This window comes from Eublepharis macularius, chromosome 4, assembly GCF_028583425.1.
Source record: "Eublepharis macularius isolate TG4126 chromosome 4, MPM_Emac_v1.0, whole genome shotgun sequence".
In the NCBI taxonomy this organism is placed as follows: Eukaryota; Metazoa; Chordata; class Lepidosauria; order Squamata; family Eublepharidae; genus Eublepharis; species Eublepharis macularius.
The window spans coordinates 171,520,462-171,543,729 of record NC_072793.1 but is presented as its reverse complement, the minus strand read 5'-3'; the positions used below and the strand labels follow the sequence as shown (position 1 = coordinate 171,543,729).

General features: G+C 44.1%; 1 protein-coding gene across 1 annotated transcript in view; it reads right to left on the bottom strand.

The window, feature by feature from the left end:
- Positions 1-3,892: 3,892 nt before the first annotated feature.
- Positions 3,893-23,268, bottom strand: part of LOC129328669 (zinc finger protein 850-like) — a 35,374-nt gene continuing 15,998 nt past the window's right edge. The window contains exon 7 of the mRNA XM_054977888.1: positions 3,893-5,594. Within this exon, the coding sequence (XP_054833863.1) occupies positions 4,058-5,594 (1,537 nt within the window). The 3' untranslated portion in view covers positions 3,893-4,057. The remainder of the gene's footprint in view (positions 5,595-23,268) is intronic.

The following is a 23,268-nucleotide window of genomic DNA, read 5'->3' as shown; positions in this document are numbered from 1 at the left end:
TTTTGGCTTGATTCAGTGGGAAAATGCCTCCCCCAGGCTTTAGAGAAGCCTGGGGAGGCTTTTTCCCATTGAAAAGCTTTCCCGAACCCCTGAATCAAGCCGAATCGATACCCGAATCGCTATACCCGAATCGGCTTGCCGATTCGGGTACAGCTGTTCCCGAATCGGCTTCTCGATTCGGGTATACCCGAATCAGGAAAGCCGAACCACTGTGCCTTTGCACCCCCCTAGTATGGATACATCGAGAGTTGGCTGTGCCCCTTTTTGCCACTGAGAGTACACCACTACGTTTTTGGTGGGTGTTGCCCAGGATGCTAGGGACTCCAGGATGCTCGCTGTGCAATCCACAACTTACAGGCTTTGATGCATATGGTTCTCCTACAACAGAATTCCTATGGATCTCTTACCATGGAATCTGGAAGCATAGCAGAACTGGGTCAGTGTATTCATATTGTGGCCAGCATATTGTCAAGGTCTGGATGCTCATCTCTGAAAACATTTATATAATTTTGTGGAAATATGGAACATATTAATACACTGTTTAACTGCCGTGCTTTGTAATTTTGTAAGCCAATTTAATGCCCAACTAAACTTCAAGCATTTCTATGGTTGCTCCCTTAACTCAATACTTTTTTCCCCTTCCTCCCATTTTTTAAAAAAAAAATTTTTTCTTCATTTCAACAATAACCATACAACAATATTTAAGATAATTATAAAATAGATTATAAATTACAGTAAGGACTATAGAATTTGTTTAAACATTTACAACGTTATCGCATGTATGTTAAACAATCACATAAGATTTACAAAAAGCTAAGTAAACAGAGGAATTACATTATCATTATATCTTATTAAAGTGAGAAATTGCAGATGTTTAGGAAGGTGTAGTTCAGTAACAATGAGATATTCAAAAAACGGAAACCATTTAGTTAAAAAGTCACTTTCTTTCATTTGATTTTGTGCTTGACACAAATCATCATGGATTTTCTCTTGGTTGGTTGCTAATCCAACCTTCCACCGTTGGAATTTTTGTAGATTTCCAGTTACATGCTATTAGAGATTTAGCTGCCATCAAGAGACTTCGTATTAATTCCTTTCTAATGTGAGGAATTATACAGTATCCCATTGATCTAAAAAAAAATCAGTTTTTGATCCAACAAAATGGGGAGTTAGATGGTAAAATTAATGAGAGTTTGTTTGGAGTTATGTAACATGTGTGGAGTATTTTATATGATTGAACTTTAGTTGAACTAATACATGAATTTAGTATATTAGAAGACCACATTCTTTCCCACTGGGAAGCTGTATTTTCCAAATTACAGTCTTGTTGCCAATCTTGTTGATATTTCAGAGACTTAATTTTATATGTCTTAAGTAAGAGGTGATATAATTTTGAGATAAGACTTTTTTGTATTAGTTTTGAATTATTCAAGTAATTTTCAAATTCAGTCTTGGGGATGGTTAATATATTTTTTATATTGATCTGACTCATCATGTGGGACATTTGTAAGTAGGTAAACCATTGAATTTTGGAAATTGTCTTTTGTTCTAAATCCAATTTACTTAGAAAACCCATTTTTGATGATATATCTACTAGGCGAATTAAGTTGCTCTGTATCCAGATATTCATAAAATATTTTGATTGACCTGGTAAAAACCAGTCTTGGCCTAAAAAGGATGAAAATCTTGATAAATTTGGTAGAATCTTACTTCTAAATTGGTCCCATATATTTAAAATAGCTGATAAGAAAGGGTTGCTCTTGATAGCCACTGGATGGGGTTTTTTTAACGTTCCAAATTGAATTTTGTACTATTGTGAGGTCATTGTCTGGTTGTATTGTTTTGACCCGTTCTAGGGGATCTGAAATGTTTAAAATTTGTATTATATTAAGTAATCTGGCTGCTGCTTGGCATAATTCCAAGTCTGGGTAATTGAATCCCCCTTGTGAATGCTTTAATCAAACTGTGGTAAATGCAATTCTTTGTTTCTTTTTGTTCCATAGGAACTTGTTCAAAGAGCTTTGCCATTGTCTTAATGTTTTTTGCTGTATCTTTAAAGGGATTGCTCGCATGTGAAACAGCAGTTTAGGTAATACAAAGGCTTTTATTAGATGACTAGAAACAAAGCATGTTGTGGGGAAAAATACAAAGGGCTCTAGAGAGCGGGCAGGCAGGCATTCCCTCCTCCTCCATCACTGATCCTGGCCAGTGAAGGAAGAGGGTGGACATTGCCACCTGCTCCACACCTGATCTCAGCAACTGAAGGGGGGTGGGCTTTGCTACCTACTGCACGCCTGATACAGGTCAGGTAAAGGGGAGCAGGCATTGCCACTTTCTCTGCTCCTGATCCCAGTTAGGTGAAGGGAAAACAGGCATTGCCTTCTGCTCTGTGCCACATTATGGCTTGGTGAAGGGGAGCAGGCATTGTTGCCTGCTCCAAGCCTGATTCTAGCTGGGTGAAGGGAAGTGGGCATTGCCACTTGTTCTCTGCTAGGTGAAGGGAGGAGCAGGCATTACTTCCTGCTCCTCACCTGATCTCAACAGATGAAGGTGGGCAGAGGGCTTTGCTATGTGCACAGGGGGCAGGCATTGCTGCCTGCTCCAAGCCTGATCCTAACTGGGTGAAGGGGATGCAAGCATTGCCACCTTCTCTGCTCCTGATTCCGAAAGGGTGAAGATGGGGTGGGCATTGCCTCCTGCTCAGTGCCTTATTCCAGTAGGCTGAAAAGGTTGGGCATTGCCACCTTCTCCACTTCTTATCCCAGCTGGGTGATGGGAAGAAAGGACTTGTCTCCTGCTCTGTGCCTGATCCCACCCAGGTGAAGGTGCTGGGTGGGCAAATGACACCTGCTCCACTCCTAATCCCAGCTAGATGAAGGGGGCAAGCATTGCCATCGGCTCTGCTCCTGATTTCACTTGGATGAAGGGGGGTGGGCATGACCTCTGCTCTGCTCCTAATACCAGCTGGGTTAAGGTGGATAGTAGGCATAGACACCTGCTCTGCTCCTGATCCCAGCTGGGTGAAGGGAGGTGGGCATTGGCACCTGCTCCACTCCTAATACCAGCTGGGTTAAGGCAGGGTTGGGCATTGCCACCTGCTCCATTCCTGATCCCAGCTGGGTTAAGGCAGGTGGAGGGCATTGCCACCTACTTTGCTCCTAATACCAGATAGGTTAAGGTGGAGGTGGGCATTGCCACCTTCTCCACTCCTAATACCCGCTGGGTTAAGGTGGGGTGTGGGAATTGCCACCTGCTCTGCTTCTAATACCAGTTGGCTGAAGTGGACTGGCATTTCCACCTGATCTGCTCCTAATACCCACAGGGTTAAAGTGGTGGTGGGAATTGCCACCTGCTCTGCTCCTAATACCAGTTGGCTGAAGGGGGCCGGCATTTCCACCTCCTCTGCTCCTAATACCAGCTTTGTTAAGGTGGGGATGGGCATTGCCACCTGCTCCACTCCTATTACCGGCTGTGTTAAGGTGGGGTGGGCATTGCCACCTGCTCCGCGCCTAATACCAGCTGGCTGAAGGAGTGGGTGGGCATTGCCACCTGCTCCACTCCTAATACCCACTGGGTTAAGGTGGGGGTGGGAATTTCTACCTGCTCCACTCCTAATATCAGCTGGGTTAAGGTGGTGGTGGGCATTGCCACTTGTTCCACTCCTAATATCAGCTAACTGAAGGGAGGGTGGGCATTGCCACCTGCTCCGCTCCTGTTCCTGGCTTGGGCTTCCCACCATGGCATGTTTTCTGGAGCAATAGTGTGAGTTGCCTGGGTGTTCTTCTGCAGCAGCGCCCTCTGGTGGTGCACCAGAGTATAAAGTGAGTTGTCTGAAACATACTCAATTATATAGTAAGAAGGTATCTCTCTAACCATGAAGGGTTCATTTTATTCCACTTATCTAATTAACTGAATACTTTGATGGGAATTAAGGGTTTTGTTCACACTGAATCTTTTCCCACACTCCATGCACTTATATGGTTTCTCCACTATGTGAATGCTTTGATGGGAAGCAAGGCTTCCATTCAAACTGATGATTTTTCCAGACTCCATGAATTTATATGTTTTCTCCTGTGTGAATTTTTTGATGGGAAGTAAGAGCTGCACTGTGACTGAACCTTTTCCCACATTCTAGGCATTTATATGGTTTCTCTCCAGTGTGAGTTCTTTGATGGGAAGTAAGTTGTGATCTTTTAGTGAAGCTTTTTCCACACTCCAGACACGTATATTGTTTTTCCCCTGTGTGAAGTCTTTGATGGACAGTAAGCTGTGAGCTCTGACTGAAGCTTTTTCCACACTCCAGGCATTTATATGGTTTCTCCCCTGTATGAACTCTTTTATGGGAAGTAAGGCTCATTCTCATACTAAAGCTTTTTCCACACTCAAAGCATTTATATGGTTTCACCCCTTTGTGTATTCTTTCATGGGAAGTAAGGCTGTCCCTACGACTAAAGCTTTTACCACACTCCGTACAGTCATATGGTTTCACCCCTGTGTGAATTCTTTCATGGTGAGTAAGGCTCTGTTTTATACTAAAGCTTTTTCCACATTCCATACATTTATATGGCTTCTCCCCTGTGTGAACTCTTTCATGGGAAGTGAGGGTGTGCCTCAGACGAAAACTTTTTCCACACTCCAGGCATTTATATTTTTTATCACCTGTATGAATATTTTGATGGGAAGTAAGGTGTGACCTCTGCCTGAAGCTTTTTCCACATTCCTGGCATTTATATTTTTTCTCCCCTGTGTGAATAGTTTGGTGGGATTTCAGGTTTTCACTCCTAGTGAAGCTTTTTCCACACTCCATGCATTTATATGGTTTCTCCCCTGTGTGAAGTCTTTGATGCATACTAAGGTGATTACTCCTCTTAAAACTTTTTCCACACTCCAAGCATTTATATGGTTTTTCCCCTGTGTGAATTTTTTGATGGACAGTAAGTCTGTGACATTGTTTGAAGTTTTTTCCACACTCCAGACATTTATATGGTTTTTCCTCTGTGTGACCTCTTTGATGGGTATAAAGGCATTTCTTGCCACCAAAGCTTTTCCCACACACCAGGCATTTATACAGCTTACCGCCTGTTTGAAGTCTTTGATGGGAAGCTAGGCCATCTTTCCACTTGAAGCTTTTCCCACAGTCCAGACATTTATATGGTTTCTCCTCTGTGTGAATTCTTTTATGGATACGAAGGGTTCCACTACGACTGAAGCTTTTCCCACACTTCTGGCATCTGTACGGTTTCTCCCCTGTGTGAATTCTCTGATGGAGAGCAAGGCTTCTGTTGAGAGTAAAGCTCTTTCCACACTCCAAGCATTTATATGGTTTCTCCCCTGTGTGAATGCTCTGATGCATACTAAGGTTTCCACGCCGACTGAAGCTTTTTCCACACTCCAGGCATTTATACGGTTTCTCCCCTGTGTGAATTCTCTGATGGATACTAAGGGAACTACTTTGATTGAAACTTTTTCCACACTCCAAGCATTTATATGGTTTCTCCCCTGTGTGACTTCTCTGATGGAGAGTAAGGCTTCCATTCCGATTGAAGCTTTTTCCACACTCGAGGCATTTATACGGTTTCTCCCCTGAGTGAATTCTCTGATGCATACTAAGGGCTCCTTTGTGCCTGAACCTTTTCCCACACACCAGGCATTTATACAGTTTCTCTCCTGTGTGAATTCTCTGGTGGATAATAAGGGTTCCTCGTTGATTGAAGCTTTTCCCACACTCCAGGCATTTATATCGCTTCTCCCCAGGGTGAATTCTTTGATGGCAAGTTGGCCTATTTTTCTGCTGAAATATCATCCCACACTCTAGAGACTTAGACATTTGTTTTCTGTTACAGGTTTTCCCTTGAATATTAATATCTGAGTTTTTAGGAAACGTTTTCCCTTTTGCAGCATCCTCATTCCTATTCTGTCCTTCATATACTTTTTGCAGCAGAGAGTTATCTCTCAGTAAGAGACCAGCTTTATTCCTCCGTTTGTACGGATGTTCTCCCTCCTCCTTCCTCAAGGCATCACTATATTTTACCGCCTCTTTCACAACTGCGTATGGATCCTTTTCCTCCAGCACTGGATGTTCTTTCCTTTCATTTGCCAACTCCCATGTGCCTCCTACTGAAAAAAGAGAAACCTCATGTGAGCATATGACACTTTCTATAACAATCTGATGAAGAGAGTCCTACTTGGCATTTTAGCAGTTGTGTTTGCATTCATTAAATGTTCAGCGGTAAAATTTTCACAATCTTTAGTAGCCAGTTCTCCTGCTTGCTTTCCCAATTCCTTCTAAATTCCAAGGTGAGTAAGTTGGCAGAATAGCCATTTGTATGAAGAGCCCAAGAGAGAATAGACAATGGATAGCTTCGTCTCAAAGTGATCTAGTGGTTTTAAGTTTCTGTTTTCCTACCTCAGTAGATTTGCATGAAGAAGTGGTTTGGGGGAGCTTTTGGGGAGGAAAAGGGTATCCTTTAAGAGAAGAACAGCCATTTATGCTTTCACACATGTATAGAACTAGAAGCCCCCCACTCCAGCCCTCGACTGCTAAAATTACCCAGCTCAAGTTCTCCAGGAGTATCTGTGAAGCTCTAGTCCATATCATAAGAAGCCACCTGGCCTCTAGGTCTGAGTGCAATGTGTGCACACCTTTGGCAAGTAACTCAAGAGACAATGAATAAACATGAAAAATTAGATTATTAGAAAATAATATCAGAGGATATGCAAAAACAGTAGTCACCCTTCATCAGCATTCTGGCAAGGCGTAAGACAAATAAGGCTTTGCTGTCCAAACTAAAACCTAACTGGCTATAAAACGACAAACTCTCTCTCCAGCACCTACTGAATCAGTTCCAAATTAACAACTCTCACCAAAGCTCCAACAGGAATCCATTCTTGCCAGTCCAGGCCAGAATTTCCAACAAAACGCCCCACCACTGCAGGCCAATAGAAGGAAGAAGCTGCCCTTTTCAACTCCCAGGAACCAATCAAATCCTAGTCTTTAATGTTAAATGGAATGCTGGTTACAATTAGCTTCTCATATGCCTCCTTCTCAAAGCCCACTCCCAAAAGAGAGGGCCAGCAGCAATATTTAATTAGCAGGCACCAAAACACACACACACACATTTCAAAACAACTTTAATCTAGGGCCTGTCTGAACTCCCAGTCTGAAATTAAAAAAGAAGTTTGATATTTTAAAGGGGCTGCTAGAGAGCTGTTCCTTATACACATGTAACGTAGAATATGAAAAGAGGTGGCCAGCTAAATAGAGAAGGTACTCTGACATGAACAAACACCAGAAACTCAAAAGTTTTTTTCTGCTTAGTTCTTTACCATCATAGAGGTAAGCTTCAGATCTTGGAAAAGAGGGACATGTTTTTTAATGATTTGGTTTTCTCTATGTGCAGAGGGGCTGGTGGGCAGCCAAGTGAGGGGAGGAGCATGGCTAGGCAGAGGTTGGGATGGTGACAGAACTGACTGCAGCCCTCCACCACTGGTGCCTTGTGCAATCACCTAGGACTACCAAATGGATGGGCCACCCCTTCATTGCCTGATGCTTCTACCGACTATCTGGTTGCGGCAGAGAGTAAGTCCCAGTTATAAAGGGGCGGGGACTTGGGAGAGGTCAATTCCTCCTTTGTGTTCTTGCAGGCCAGGGCTGTCAATCTCACATTCCCCGCGGCAAAAACAAGGGCCTGTGAAATAATTCCACCATAGCAGTCGCAAGTACACAGCAAAAAAAAAAAAGGAGCTGGAAATGAGGGAATGAACTAAATTACATGCTGTAGGAAAGGCAAGAATCCCAACACTTGGTGTCTGGATACATTTTTCCATGTCTTGTTTGGGAGCCTGGCCTTTTGACAGATGAGACGATATTGACGGACCTTTAGCTTAGCTAGAGAACAACCTTGCACTGGAACAGTGACTGGCAGAAAGACAATGCATGGAATAGAAAGAGGGCATTATAACCTTACTTTGAAAACATGAAACTGTTTTTTAAGGGCCATCCATCCCATCCATAAAGAAATAATCTGGGATGTTTTTATTCTGAACATGAAACCTGGAACCTAGAAATCAAATTTGCCTCTGTCTTCAAACATCACAGAGATCAGGTAAGCATGGAAACATCCATTTTTACATATTTGAGTTTCTTGTGCTCGATGTTGTAGTCTTATGGTGTTCAATAGATGGCCCTTTCTGTTTCCAATGTACGCTCTGCTCCGTATGATCAACAATTCATTTTCTGGACTTCCGGTTTGGGATCCATGGAGGTCTGAAGCAGCTCCATTTGCGGAGCTGACCGGACTGCCGTTTTAAGCGGCCGGTGGGGTGAAAATAGCCCGCGGCCGACTGCTCTCAGGCGGAGAGCAGGCAAAGAACGCTCAAGACCCTAGGGTGAGTTAGATCTCGGACGAGGGGGGGCTCTACACAACGGGTCCCCTCCCGATCCTTGAGGTCCCACCCTGCGACAGGTCGGCTACAATCTCTGCGGCAGTTCTGGGGCCAATTCGGCTGGCATAAGACCTACATACCCAAGCTTCGATTGAGGGAAGAAGTGGAGAGAAGAAGCTAAAATCGAAACAGCGATTACAACCCGAGAAAAGCGAATGAGAAGGTAAAGATCACTATCTTCCGATACGGGACAGATTGATAAAAGCATAGAGGAATAAAAGTAGATTTTTAAACTGCAACAGACTAGTGAAAAGGAGGGGAAGATTCGGCAAGAGTTGTATTTGAAAAGAGACTAAGTTTAAAGAAGTTATTAAAGAAACTGGACTATTGTTTTGAATACTTGCGGTTATGGAGCTGTGAGAAAAAGATACCATCGCGAGATCTGCTGTGGGAAGCTGGGAGACAGGAAGTGCGTAACAACAATAGAGTGGCTGGAGAGAAGCGGCCCTTGCTGGAGGGCAGGAAGAAGGGAATCGCCATCTTTGAAAGGGGAAGGGTCGCGGCTTCAGCGGAAAAGGAAGTAGGCCATCTTGGATTACAAAATCATAGAGAGACCATAGAGAAAAGACGCCCGACATTTTGGACTCATTAAAAATTAATTTATGTAAGAAGACCGGGACATTTGAAACAAAAAAGGTATTAAATTTTACGCCACGGAGTTAAGGAAGAGAGCGGACTCGTGGGAGCGAGCTAAAGCAATCCCCACGATGTCAAAAAAAGAGTGGCAATCGGCAATAGAAAACCTGGATAAAAAACTTTTAGAGGTGATTAAAGAACTTAAAGATACGAAATTGGAGCTGATTAAAGAGGTTAAACAGACAGTAAAATTGGAGCTGTCAGAAGTAAAATTGGAGCTGTCAGAAGTGAAGAAAGGTATGGAAACAATACAAAATGAATTACAAGGAACGCAGCAGAGAGTTAAAACAGTAGAAGGAGCGATGGAGAATCTAGCAGACACGCAACAAACAGAGATGAGACTGATGAGGGGAAGGATGGCGGTTGCGGAAAGTAGACACATGGAGAAGCAGCTGAGATTTCGCGGTCTGCCGGAGGTGGAAGGAAAGACAGCGCAAGAACAGATGACTGAGGTGTTAGCTGAATACCTGGGGAAGGAGGAGGAGGAAGTTGTGGCTATCCTTGATGTGGCATATCGCGTAAACTCGAGAATTGCAACCCAGAGGAAATTACCAAGAGATGTGATTGTGCAATTTACGACACGAAACATGAAAGAGAAGATTGTGACTAAACAGTTTCAAGACCCATTGGAGATTGATGGCAAGACAATTATCATAATGAAGGAATTACCCAGATCAGTGTTACTGGATCGGAAAAAATATAAAGCGCTAATCCAGATATTGAAGGACATGAAAATCAGGTACAGATGGGAGCTTCCAGAAGGTTTGTCCTTTGAATTTGGAGGGGCCAAAAAGCGCATTAGATCTGAGCGAGAGATGGAGCGATTTATAAGGGACAATGAAAAAGACTTACCAACAAGACTATGAGTATGGAGTGTAAAGTTTTATCTTGGAATGTAAATGGACTAAATTCACCGAATAAGAAAAAAAATATCTTTCACTGGCTATTAAAACAAAAATGTGACATTGTATGTTTGCAAGAGACCCATATTCGAAAGCAGGATGTAAAATATTTAAAATTGGGAAAATTGGGCAAGGAATTTGTAGCGGCCTCAAATAAGAAAAAAAGAGGAGTGGTGTTGTATATAAAAGAGGAGCTACAGCCAAAATTTGTAATGAAAGATGTGGAAGCCAGATTTATAGCAGTGGAATGTACTTGGAATTTAAAGAGAGTGTTGGTAGTCGGAGTTTACGCACCTAACGGTGCAAAAGAAAGCTTCTTTGAGGATTTGAGGAAGCAGCTAGACGATCTTTCATATGACCAGATAATTCTTGCTGGAGACTTCAATGGAGTGACAAACTTGGAATTAGATAAAAAGACAACAACGGCACAAAAGAAAAGAGGACTACTACCAAAGCTCTTTTTTGAGTTGACACAACAGGAGACTCTAGAAGATGTATGGAGAAGAGAATATCCCAAAAGCAGACAGTTTACTTTTTATTCTGCAAGGCACTCTACACTATCAAGAATTGATATGGTCTGGGCCTCAAAAGACTTAGCGTTATGGACTAAGGAGGTAGAAATAATGCCGATGGTAGGCTCAGATCATAATCCAATTATGTGGAAATTAGGGAAAAGGAGAAAAAGGAAAGCATGGAGAATAAATGAGGACTTGCTACAGGAAGGAGAGAATATGGAGATGCTGAGAAGAGAGACAAAGTTCTTCATACAATATAACGTGAATAAAGAAGTACCAACTGATAAAGTTTGGGATGCTTATAAGGCGGTTATAAGGGGCATACTAATGGACTTAAATGGTAGAGCAAGAAAAAAGAAAGAGGAGAAAAGACAAGAGATTGAGGAGAAAATAAAAGCCAAAGAAATACAGTTAAAAAAGAGACCAGGGAAAAAGAAATTATATCAGGAAATTAAAATACTTCAAGAACAGTTAACAGCAATGAGTAACAAAGAATTGGAGTGGAATCTTAAAAGACTGAATCAGAAAGCGTTTGAAGGTGCAAACAAACCTGGGAAGTACCTGGCATGGCAATTGAAGAAGAGAAGGGAAAAGAAAATAATAAATAAAATTTGTGAAGACAATAAAACGTATTTGGAACAGACTACCATTAGTAGAGCCTTTTATAAATTCTACGCTAAGCTGTACAATAAGAAAGAGGTAAATAAAGAATCAATAGCGTCATATTTGGAGAAAACGAAACTTCCAGTAATCTCGGAAGTTTGGAGAAATAAATTGAACAGTGAAGTAACGGACGAGGAAATAAGTAAGGCAATACAATCTGCAAATCTAGGAAAGGCGCCAGGGCCAGATGGACTTACGGCTAAATTTTAGAAGACAATGGCCAATGAACTGGCACCATTCCTAAAAGAGGTGATTAATGGAGTTCTAAGGGATCAAAGGATTCCAGATACCTGGAGTGAAGCGAACATATCATTGATCCCAAAAGAGGGCCAAGACTTGACTAATGTGAAAAATTAGAGACCTATATCGTTACTTAACAATGACTATAAAATCTTCGCGAAGATATTGGCGGAGAGACTGAAGGGGTGGCTCTCGGAAGTCATAGAGGAGGAACAAGCAGGCTTTTTGCCAGACAGACAAATCAGAGACAATTTAAGGACAGTGATTAATGCTATTGAATATTATGACAAGCGTTGTGACAAAGAGGTTGGTTTCTTCTTTGTTGATGCTGAAAAGGCGTTTGACAATTTAAACTGGGATTTTATGTTTGCCACTATGGAAAAGCTACAATTGGGAGAAAGATTCATCAGAGCAATTAAGGAAATTTATAGAGACCAGACTGCAGCAATTGTGGTGAACGATGAAGCGACTAAGAAATTGATTATAAGTAAAGGAACAAGACAAGGTTGCCCGTTGTCTCCACTGTTGTTCATTTTGGTATTGGAGATCCTGATGATACAAATACGACAAGACGAAGAAATTCGAGGAATAAAAATAAAGGACTATTCATACAAGGTCAGAGCATTTGCGGATGATATAATGTTAATTGTAGAGGACCCATTGGAGAACATGCCGAAAGTGATAGATAAGATTAAGGAGTTTGGAGACTTGGCAGGTTTTTATATTAATAAAAAGAAGTCAAAGATATTATGCAAAAATATGACTAAGCAGAAACAGCAATTGTTAATGGAAATAACAGACTGTGAAGTAACAAGTAAGGTGAAATATTTGGGAATCGAACTGACTGCAAAGAATATAGACTTATTTTAAAACAACTATGAAAAATTATGGACTCAGATAGAGAGAGATCTGATTAAATGGAACAGGCTGAATCTGTCATGGTTGGGAAGGATTGCAGCAGTTAAGATGAATGTGTTACCAAGAGTAATGTTTTTGCTACAGACAATACCAATCATCAGAGACTCTAAGCAATTTGAAAAATGGCAGAGGAAAATATCAGATTTTGTTTGGGCAGGCAAGAAGCCTCGAGTGAAAATGAAAGTTCTACAAGACGCAAAGGAAAGAGGCGGAATGCAACTGCCCAATCTGAGACTTTATCATGACGCAATCTGCCTAGTGTGGTTGAAAGAGTGGATGACGTTAAAGAACAAGAAATTACTAGCCCTAGAGGGATACAAAAAAATATTTGGATGGCACGCATACCTATGGCATGACAAAGTAAAGGTGAACTCGATGTTCCTGCATCATTACATACGGAGAAGTTTATATACAACCTGGAAGAAGTACAGAATTTATTTACAAGAAGGAACCCCTTTGTGGGTAGTTCCATATGAGGTGATAGATCCGAGAGCTGTTGACAATGAGCAACAATGTTTAACTTACAAAGAAATAACTAGAACTGAAGCATCTAAACTCAGAATGAAGACGCAGGAGGAATCATCACCTCATTATGATTGGTTCCAGTACAGACAGATTAGAGATTTATATAATTCGGACTCTGTAAAGGGAGGTATACGAGCAGAGAATTCGGAACTAGAGCAGACCCTTTTTAAAGAGGACAAGAAAAGAATATCTAAGGTATACCAAGTACTGTTGAAATGGTATACTGAGGATGAGATAGTTAAAACACAAATGGTGAAATGGGCTATAAATTTCAACAAAGAAATAACAATGGAGGCATGGGAATACTTGTGGAAGACTACAATGAAGAAAACGACATGTACTAGCATTAAAGAGAACATTTACAAAATGATCTATCGTTGGTACATGACACCAAAGAAGATTGCGCTAGGGAATTTGAACACTTCTAATAAATGCTGGAAATGCAGGAAGCATGAGGGCTCCCTCTATCATATGTGGTGGTCGTGTGAGGTAGCTAGGCAGTACTGGGGGGAAATAATAAGAGAAATGAGTGAAATTTTGCAGTTTCAAGTAAATAAGAACCCAGAACTCCTGCTACTAAACTTGGGAATGGAGGGAATTCCAGCCCATCATAGGACGTTGATATTTTACATGACGGCAGCAGCTAGAATTTTGTATGCGCAAAAATGGAAAGTACAAGAAGTGCCAACTATTGAAGATTGGATCTACAAATTGCTGTATATGGCAGAAATGGACAAGACGACAAGAAAACTGAGAAATCTGGACTCAGGGCAGTTTAACACAGACTGGGAGAAGCTGAAACAATATTTGGAGAAGAAATGGGAGGTGGGAGGAGAACTGTGGCAGTTTAAGAACTATTGAAGTATAATAAAATGTAGAGGGGGGGTGACTTTACCGGGGGGGAGAAGAGGTAAATGTGAATCTCTAAGCAGTTAGGTTAACAGATTGATATATATAGAATAACAAATAGAATATTGATAGAAAATAACTAACCATAAGGATTAACTATAAGGACTGATTAATTAATAATATTTTCTTTCTGGGAAGATTTGTATAATGTACCAAATTGAATATGTTTATTTGAAGACATATATGAGTCAAATTGATTGATTATATGATGATAGTTATATAGATTTACTATTGAAGGGGAATAGAAATATTAATGTAATTAAATATAACTAAAATAGAAAGAAGAAGATAGAATGAGTAACATATAGAGCATAAGTCAAATTGTTTGATTTATATGAATGTATGATTTATATGGTTTATGATCTATAGAAATAATTGAAATTGGAATTATGAAAAATGGGATAAATTGTCTATCTAATATGGAAATAAGGACTCATAGTTAGGGTACAGAGTATTAAAAATAGTTAAAGAAGTATTGCTTAGAATAAAGGGAGAATATACATTTGTTAGATAGAGGAATTTAAAAGGAGTAAGGGAAAAGGGACAAAGGGTTGGAAAACTGTTGGAAGTCAACAAAAAGGGGGGGAAAGGGAGGGGGTTAGAAATTGGAAAATGGGAGAATTGATTGTAATGTGAAAATAACTGATCCTAACCCAATAAAAAAATTTTCAAAAAAAAAAAAACAATTCATTTTCTGAAGCTGGTGTCATTTGATCTCTGCTTTTCTTTCTTTTTTTAATCTCATTCTTGGGCTCCTGCTATGGGGAGAATACTTCTAGCAAGTGAACTTTCCTCTACCTCCAAGTGGGCTGATGTAAAGGGGCGGGGGGAATTCTGACAGAATTAAACAAGCAGACTGTAATGCTCTTCAAGACCTGTGGGGGGAGCTGTGAAAAACAAGAAAGGGGATTCAGTGGGATAAAGGCTGCAAGAAGTGAACTCCTTGTTGAGGTTGAGCAACTTGAGACCCATGGCAGCAGAATCAGTCTCTCATTCATACTGGCAAAAAAGGCCCTACAGGGCCCTTTTACCACAGTTTCCCCCTACCTGAGTTGGAACGACCTGTCCCTCGGTCCTCAAAACGGCACCCCACAAGACGAGACCACAACACACATCCTCTCTCAGTACAATTGAGGAGCAGAGGCTGCCCCGACGCCTTTCGCTCGAGCACCCTTTAGTTAGCAATTAAACATGGGGAGAAAGCAGGCATGGATCAAAATAAAGGGTTATTCAAAGAGAGAAGGAAACCTGAGAAAAGACCTCACTGTCAGTTCACCATGAGTGTATCAGAAGCAGAACGACAAGTGTCAATCTAATATCGCCTCTGAAGGGAGACGTATTCTTGCCCTCTACACATTGCAGCGGTTCACCAGGAGTCGGTGCTTCAGGCAAGGTGGTTCTGGCCCAGCCCAGCCGCCCCTCCAACTTGACCCACAATTGCTCTCTCCCTGTTCCCTCCCTCACCAACATTGGGGCAGCTGCTTGGGAAACACCACTCCCCCCACCCCCGTCAAGACCACATGTGCTGTAGCATAGCGGTTAAGTAGCTGGGCTGTGAATCGGCACTCTACTGGTTCGACTCCCACAACTGCCATGAACTCCGCAGGCGGCCTTTGGATCAGCTGCTCCTCTCAACCCCAGCATCCCAGCTGTATTGTGGGGATAATAATAACACTAACTTTGTCAATTGCTCTAAGTGTGGCAATAATAAGCACATGGTGGTGGTGGTGGTGGTTATTAAATCAGCTTCCTGACTGGCTGCCCCAGAGAACATGAAAGAAGGTTTGAATATGAATCCTGGCTAGAGTTTAATACATGTGGGGAAAACCAGGGCCGTTTCCACACGGCTTACCTGCAGCCGCGCCATGCCGCAACGTCGTAGTTCGTGCTGGTGAAAACGCGAAATATCGCATTTTCATGCGCGAGTTTTGCCCGATGTTGCACAAAACTCATGCGAGAAAACGCAATATTTCGCATTTCCCCCTGCATGATCCGCGACGTTGCAGCGTGGCGCGGCTGCAGGTAAGCCGTGTGGAAACGGCCCAGGATTTCCTCTGCCAGAGGCTCTATTTTACATGGACTGAATCACTTACAACACTGCCCTGATCTGACGTGGTCAGGAAAAGAGACAACCCGTGTTCAGATGAGAGCTGCCTGGCATTGCTTTGGGCCACGTCTCTGCAGTAAAGCGCACACTTTGCTTTGCAAGCATAACGTCCCAGCATTGCAGCCTGGCACAGCCAGTTCAAGGGATCTTTGGAGAAATAGGGCTGGGGAACTGAAAGCCTCTGTCTCTCAGAGTAGACCATACTTAGCTTAACTTGGCAGAAAATATATGTTCCAGAAACACAGGCACCATTTCAGCATTCACAACTCATGCAAGCTCTTTTGAGGAGCAGTTCAAACTCTGAGGATGAACAAGGCCCCAGAAATCCACCGCCCTTTGGACAGTCGTGGGACAACACACAGTGACACAACAGATCTAAGCAGCTACCTGATAATCCCTTCTCTTCATCAGAGGTCAGGAGAAACAGCTCTTCCTCCTCTTCTAGCCAGGAGACGAGGTCAGGTTTGGCAATCGGAGGTCCTTTGCATCAGAGGGGAAAGACCACAAAATTATAACTCTTCAGAGTGCAGCATATAAATCCAGAAATTCCAAGCCTTGTTGAATCTGTCCCTCCAGAGATACAGAAGAGACAAGGGAAAGGGTGGGGTGGAGTGCAGGAATGGATCAAGAATGAACTGCTTGGCCCTGGAATTCTGTGCCCGTACCCTGTTTGGAAATGTGAGTAACATGAAGGAACATGTTATCTCCTTTGGTGGACTTGTCCTAAAGCAAAAAAATTTTGGTCACAAATTTATAGGATAATACAGAAGTTTTTAAAGATCAATATACAATTAAAACCAGAAGTCTTTCTGTTGGGACTAGTGGAGAAAGAGTTGGAAAAGAAACATGGCATCCTCTTTTTATATATACTTTTATATATGACAACGGAGGCTAGGAATTTATATGCACAAAAATGGAAAAGTACAGTATTGCCTTCAATGGATGACTGGATTGTGAAAATGATGGGGGTTAGTGGAGATGGCTTAACTTACAGCTCTGATCAGAGATAAAAACATTGCCTATCCTTATGGTTAATTGAAACCCCCTTATTGACTTTCTGTGAGAGACATGGAAAAATGAATAGATGTGTGGATTTGATTTCTAAGATGATACATTTGGGAAAATTAAATAAAAGGGGGCATTACTGAAAAGGTAAATTTTGGAGGCATTCAAATTATAATTGTTGTAAATATATGATTGTTATTGTAGAGAAAAACGGGAAGTGGCTTTTTATATATGTATTATTTTATGTTCGTTTTTCTTAAGTCTCCACCTTTTTTCTCTTTTTTCTTCTCTGTTTCTTTTTCTTTTCTTTCCCTTTTCTCTTCCCTTTTTATTGGGATTTTAACTTGGTCAATAAAATAAAAAATGAATATCTAGAGGAAATTTTTATTTTGAACTGTGACAGGCTTCTGCATTTTTATTTTCTGTTCGGGAGATAATTGGGGTGAGAATTCTCTCCCTTTTCAAATGGGAACAAAGACTGACCTGGTTAGGGAAGTAGGCTGCTAGCATCACTTAGTAGCCCTCGATTCTGAGTTGCCCTGTCTCCCCAAAAGAGAAGGCTGTGACAGAGGGCGGGGAAAAGCTCGCCTTCCTTCTTTCTGGACAATAACTAAAACCATCCCAGAGACAGAGAGTTGGTGATTTTGGTCCACATGCAGGAGAAAATGTCATGCAGAGAAATCCTGCAATCTACTAAAGCTCATAAATACGAGGTACAGACTTGAAATTTTCATCCAAAAGGCCCTGGGGGCTTCATTTGGTTTAATCTAGCGGGCTATAAAAATCAGGCAGATCTCAGAAGTTGGGGAAGGGGGGAGAAGGGCCCAGAGAAATGGCAACTTTTTACTAGCAGCTTTTACCTCAGGAAGAGCAGTGGATTATAAATGCCCTTTAATTATTAGGACTCCCTCAGCGGATGTAACCCTGAGTGGAAATTTTCTTTGGATTACAGAGCTGGAGATACAAGGCCCAAATGGGAGGACTGTGATTGTCATCACAACGGCTACACACCACACTAGAAATCAGCATCTCTGAAGGCAAATACATGCTGATAATTATCTTAGATTCAAAGAGGAGCAGGAATATAATATGGCACAAGGAGATAGTCCAAGACAAAAAGGATCCTCACCCAGGGAGGCCACGTTCCCAAAATTCTCCAGCATGACCTCCTTGTAGAGAGCTCTCTGGGCTGGGCGCAGCAGGGCCCACTCCCCCTGGGAGAAACGCACAGCCACCTCTTCAAAGGACACTGAATCCTGGAAGGAAAAGAAGGAAGCATTTCTTTACATCACTGGAAAGCTGGTCCATTTGAGGGTGGCGGGAGATAGAGACAATGAATGAATATTGGCAGAGCAGGACAAAGAGGAGGGGAGAGGAGCTTTTCGGGATATTGCAAATCATGTCTGACTTGCAACATTTGATTGTGCTGAATTCAGCTGATGAGGCTTTAATTACTGAAAAGCAGAGTTCAGAGCAGATCCCTAAATTGGGTGCAAATCAGACCATCCATCATAGGTACATGGGGCTCGCCCTCTCTCAGCCCTCCCTGGGGGCATTTTGGAACTTGGGGGAGGGGCTGTTTTCATTCACAAGTGGTTAGCAGCCTTGTGGGGAAGAGGGCAGAGAGGTCCATACATTAAAGGAACAAATCCCTTCCTGTGGGAAATCCATAGCCCCGTCTCCTTCTATAGTCCCTCTTTGGGCTTCCCTGCACAGGCCATCTTAGGCGAGGGGGTGACCATTTTCCTATCTCCCCAGGGGGCAGCCTCGACATCTGGCAGTGCCATAGCCAAGGGCATGGAGCCCAGTACCCTGAGCAGAGAAGGAAACAGTCCTGCCATCCTCTGCAAAGCTCCCCAGTGACCCACCACCCCTCCGGCTGCCCTTTACCTGAGCGGGCTGCATTGCAGCTCTTTTCCTCTCACCACAGAGGAGATGGCAATGGAGGCATCAATGCTGTCTTTTTGCTGCAGACTTGGAGAGAGAAAAAGAAAGAGGACGGGAAATGCTTTTTGGCGCACACACATTTTCTGTGCCAGTCCGTTCTGTCTATGGATTTGCTTCTGGGCACAGTTCAAGATATCTTGAATGCGGCATTTGACACCATTCCCTCATCCCGGCTGAGGAAAACCAAGACCCTCTGGCCCACCCTATGCAATGACCAAAACAGGCTGGGAATGAAGTGGCAGCGCCACAGAGTAATAGGAAGACTGCCTGACTCGAGGCGGCAGGTGGGTGATGCCAACCAGAAATGCGAATCTCCCTGCACAGAGAAAACTAGCCCTGCATGCAACCGCCCTGTCAATCCAGAGCAGAGGGTGATGCCTTTCTGGCCAGAGCCCGGCAGGGCCTCAAGCATGCCAACTTCTGCCAGCACATGCAGTTGAGCCTGGCTGACACCTGGCCTATTGAGACTGAGGATTGAGAAGGCTGCCTTGCTGGATCAACTGGATCCCTACGTGCAGGCCCTGTGCTCCCAGCTACAGGCCCTGCCACTCTGCCTTCCTAAGCCTAGCTGGCCTACTCCAGAGGAGACCGGCTCTACTAACTGATAGAAACACTGTGATCATGCAACTGCTGACTCCAAAACCAAAACAGAGACTGCACCTCCCTTCCCAGGGCAGGGGAATGAAAAATGGCTGTGGTTTGAATGGGAGCAGAATAATCTGAAGGGAGCAAAGTAGGTTTGGGAAAGACCAGAGAAAAGAGGCGGGATTATGGGAGGTGCCCAAATGCTCTATGATGCTGGGGAGAAGTAGGAGAAATAACCCACTTTCACAACACCCTCAAACCGGGGGGGGGGGGCAAATCGCCTTCATGTAAAAAGGTCTAAGATATCAATTTCCATTTCCCAGGAGGAAAGGACACAACGTTGCTGTTGTCGCAGAAGGTTTCCTTGGAAATTCTCCATTTCTGCTCTTTAAGTAGGAGGCAGCAGAAGGGAGATGGCACCTAGGAATGAAAATCTCCCTGCACAGAGAAAACTAGTATTGCAGGGAAAAAGTTCTGCCCTCTCTGTCCTGGCCAGGAGGGTTTTCTGAGGCAGGGAGATTAGAAGAGAGGGGAAACTTGTCTCAATGGATGCTGCCTTGAATCCAAGTGCCCAAATTTACATCCTCCACTCCACCACCGCAACTCTCTGCCCTGGCTGACGCATAAGAGGAGGTGTGTGGCAGGTGGGGGGGGGGTCATCTAAGATGTCTTCCGCCACTTCTGTGATTCCCCCAAAGCTGCTGCCATGCAGAGACAGCCCAGGGGCAATGGGGCTTCCACGTGACCAGTTTCCCTGCATTTCCTCAGCCCCCCAAACCCAGCAGTGCCCCCCAACACACATGCCACTGGGATTTTTTTTAGTTTGTTTGTAAAATCAGACATTGAATATCATAACTTTAGAGAAGCCTGGTTGTAACAATATGACAATTCTCAACTGTTGATCAAAAGCCCCCCAAAGACCCTCCACCCACACCCCTTCCCAGGGGAGGGGGGAATAGAGAATGTGAAGCGGCAGCCATCTAGGCTGGGTTGCCGAAATTCGACTTTTGCAGCTAAGTGGATTAGGAAAAGCGCCTGGAAAATTCCCCAATAGGAGCAGGGAAAGACCCCTTCCGCAAACGGTTACAGTCCCGGGCAAACAACCCACGTGGAGAAAGTCTAACCCGCCTCCCGTTTCCCAAAGAGAAAGGGGCGCTGTGCTGGTATCCAGGCAGGCTTCCTCAGCGAACCCCAATTCCCCCTTTAGGCTCTCCTGTGCGGGCCTAAGAAATCAGCAAGGGGAAGGCAACGGCAAACCACCCCGTGGCCAAGTCGGCCAAGAAAACGTCGTGATGCCAAGTCCCCCCCCCCACACACACACACACATGGGTCAGGAGTGACTCGGCGCGGGCCTGCGCGGGGGGCTCCCTTTACCTGGACCTTGTGGGTCTTCCCGCACTCGAGTGACACAGTCCGTGCCCCCCGCATCTGCCCCATCCTTCCCCATAGACGCCCCCTCCAGCCTCCCTTCCCGCCTCTCCCACCATCATCACGGCTCTTCCTCAGCGCCCCCGAACCTGAAGCCACCAGCCCCGTCCAACCTCCCAAGGGCGCTGGGTTCGGATCCTGCCCTGAAGGGACCTCGTGACTCTGCACAAAGCGCCCGAGCGGCTCTCCCTGGGGCACGAGGACGAGGGGCAGGGCAGGAACTGTGGGGAGGGAGTTCTTTCGCCTCCTTTCATCGCCCCTCCTTCCTCTCTGCTCTGCGTCTTGCATTGCTTCCCACCCCCAATTGCCTCCCCCGCCAAGCCCCTTTGAGCCCACCGGGTTCCCTCTCGGCCCTTGCACAGCCCCCGGGGGCACAGAGAGGCTTCTTTGGGGGGGGGCAGGAAACGGCTCCCCCCCCCCCCTTTCCCGCACTCCAGGTCCCTCTCTAGGTCTGCATCTCTCTCTTTAACCCTTAGAGAGCCGTTTAGACGTTCAAGGAGGCAAGTAGGAGAAAAAAATGCACACATTGTTAGCAAAGAGAATACGTTGGCAGGTTTAACAACCACAAGAACTATAATTATTGTTGATGTTTTGTTGAGTTTTCGATCAAGGTGAAACTTCCATTTTGATGTCTTCTTTTTCAGTATGTTCCTTGATTTGTCATTGTCATACCCAAACTCTCTCATTACAACCACAGCTGAACTGTAGAACAACTGGTTTGTTTGCTGGATAGTGGCAGTGCGTATTGCAGCAATGGGAGAGCTGATATTGTTGATGATATCCTGTAATTAATTTTCTGGGACAAGCTTCAAGCTTGGCAAACGCCTTCGATCCCCCAAGCTAGCCATCGTTTCAAGGATTCTTCTTAAATCTTCTTGCTTCTCTACTAAAATTGGATGTTCTTCCACCATGTTGTGAATATCGTCTCGTTGTTGAGGCATCGGTCTCACTATTTCAGTCCGCACTGTTTCACCTTCTGCCTCTTCCATTTCTTCACTTTCTTCATTTAGGTTTTTGGTCTTCTAGCCCAGTTGTTTTCCTTTGTGTTTATTCAGGTTTAATATCTGAGAAAGTCTTGTTCTTTGGTCACACAATCACTGCTCAATTACATCAGAGTCAGGGAACTACTACTACTACTACTACTACTACTACTACTACTACTACTACACCACTGGCATACCTGCCAGTTCTGCAGGCGGATGCTAGAGTTATGCCTGCAGAGCCCAGAGGCATGGCGACGCAGCAGTTGGGTGCCAGTGGGTTCAGTGTCCCAGACACTTCCATTTCCAAGCTATTGGGAATGGAAGTGTCTGGGAGTTTGGGGGAGTTAGTCAGTTCCATAAGCCTCTCCAGCCTGGGAATGCCTACCTCAATGGGAGAAATGTTACGCCTGTAACAAACTTGAAAGCCCAAGCAACCCCACTGATGTGTCTTTGTCTACTTGCACTGGAGTAGCTCAAGATGACCATGGCTGTAGCCAATCATGCACCTCACCTGCACCGGCGCAAGCCCCCACACCCAGGGGCATACACCCAGGAACGACATAAATCCCAGCCAAGATGCTCATTTAGCTCAGACGTTAGGGCACATGGCACGGTGCTCATTTTCTCAGACCCCGGATGTCCACACGGAGAGCATGCAGCATTGTGCTCTGGTGGTGGGAAAAGCACAGAGATAGCACAGCATAGCATAGTACTACAGAGGGGGCCTTTAGCACTTACAACCAAAGGGAAGAGCTCATGATGATGCAGTATAACTAAGATGTCTGTTCAGAACCCCACAGGTCCTTCATCTCTGGAAACAGACACTGAAGGGATAACCCCACACTGATTACAGTGTGGGTAGGACACGGCTCCTGATATGATCGGGGTAGCCTTGGGCCAGGAGTCAGCAAGTACTTCCTCTTTCCCTCGCATTGACCTACAGTGGGTGCCACCTCTCATCTGAGATGTCATTTAGATAGGCAAGGCATGAGCCTCAGGACGGGTATTCTAGCAAATGGAGGTTCCATCCATGGTGAGAGAGAGGAAGGACGACATGCCTGGTACAGTGTGGGATGGCTGCAGTGACCAGTGTGCATCCTGCCATTCTGCCATGGGTCCACCCTCTCACTGGTTCCAGTCCGGGCGGTGCACCGCCCTGGCTCAGAAAGCCATCTGTCCAGCATGCTATGGCAGAAACAACTCACCCATAGCTTCTCAGAGCAACCTGCAAAAGGCATAGAAGCCATACTGGTCAGAGGGTACACGAGGCGCAGCATCTATATTTCATGGCTCTCACTGTATTCTGGATGACTCTAGTTAGACCTGATTCAGATACAGGCATGCACTTAAGAAGCCCTAGGTGTCTAGCTAACTTTCCTATAGCAGATCATTTAATTCCTGGAAAGAGGAGTTAAATGTTTCTGGTTCATTATGGGTCAGTATGCAAATGATATTATTAG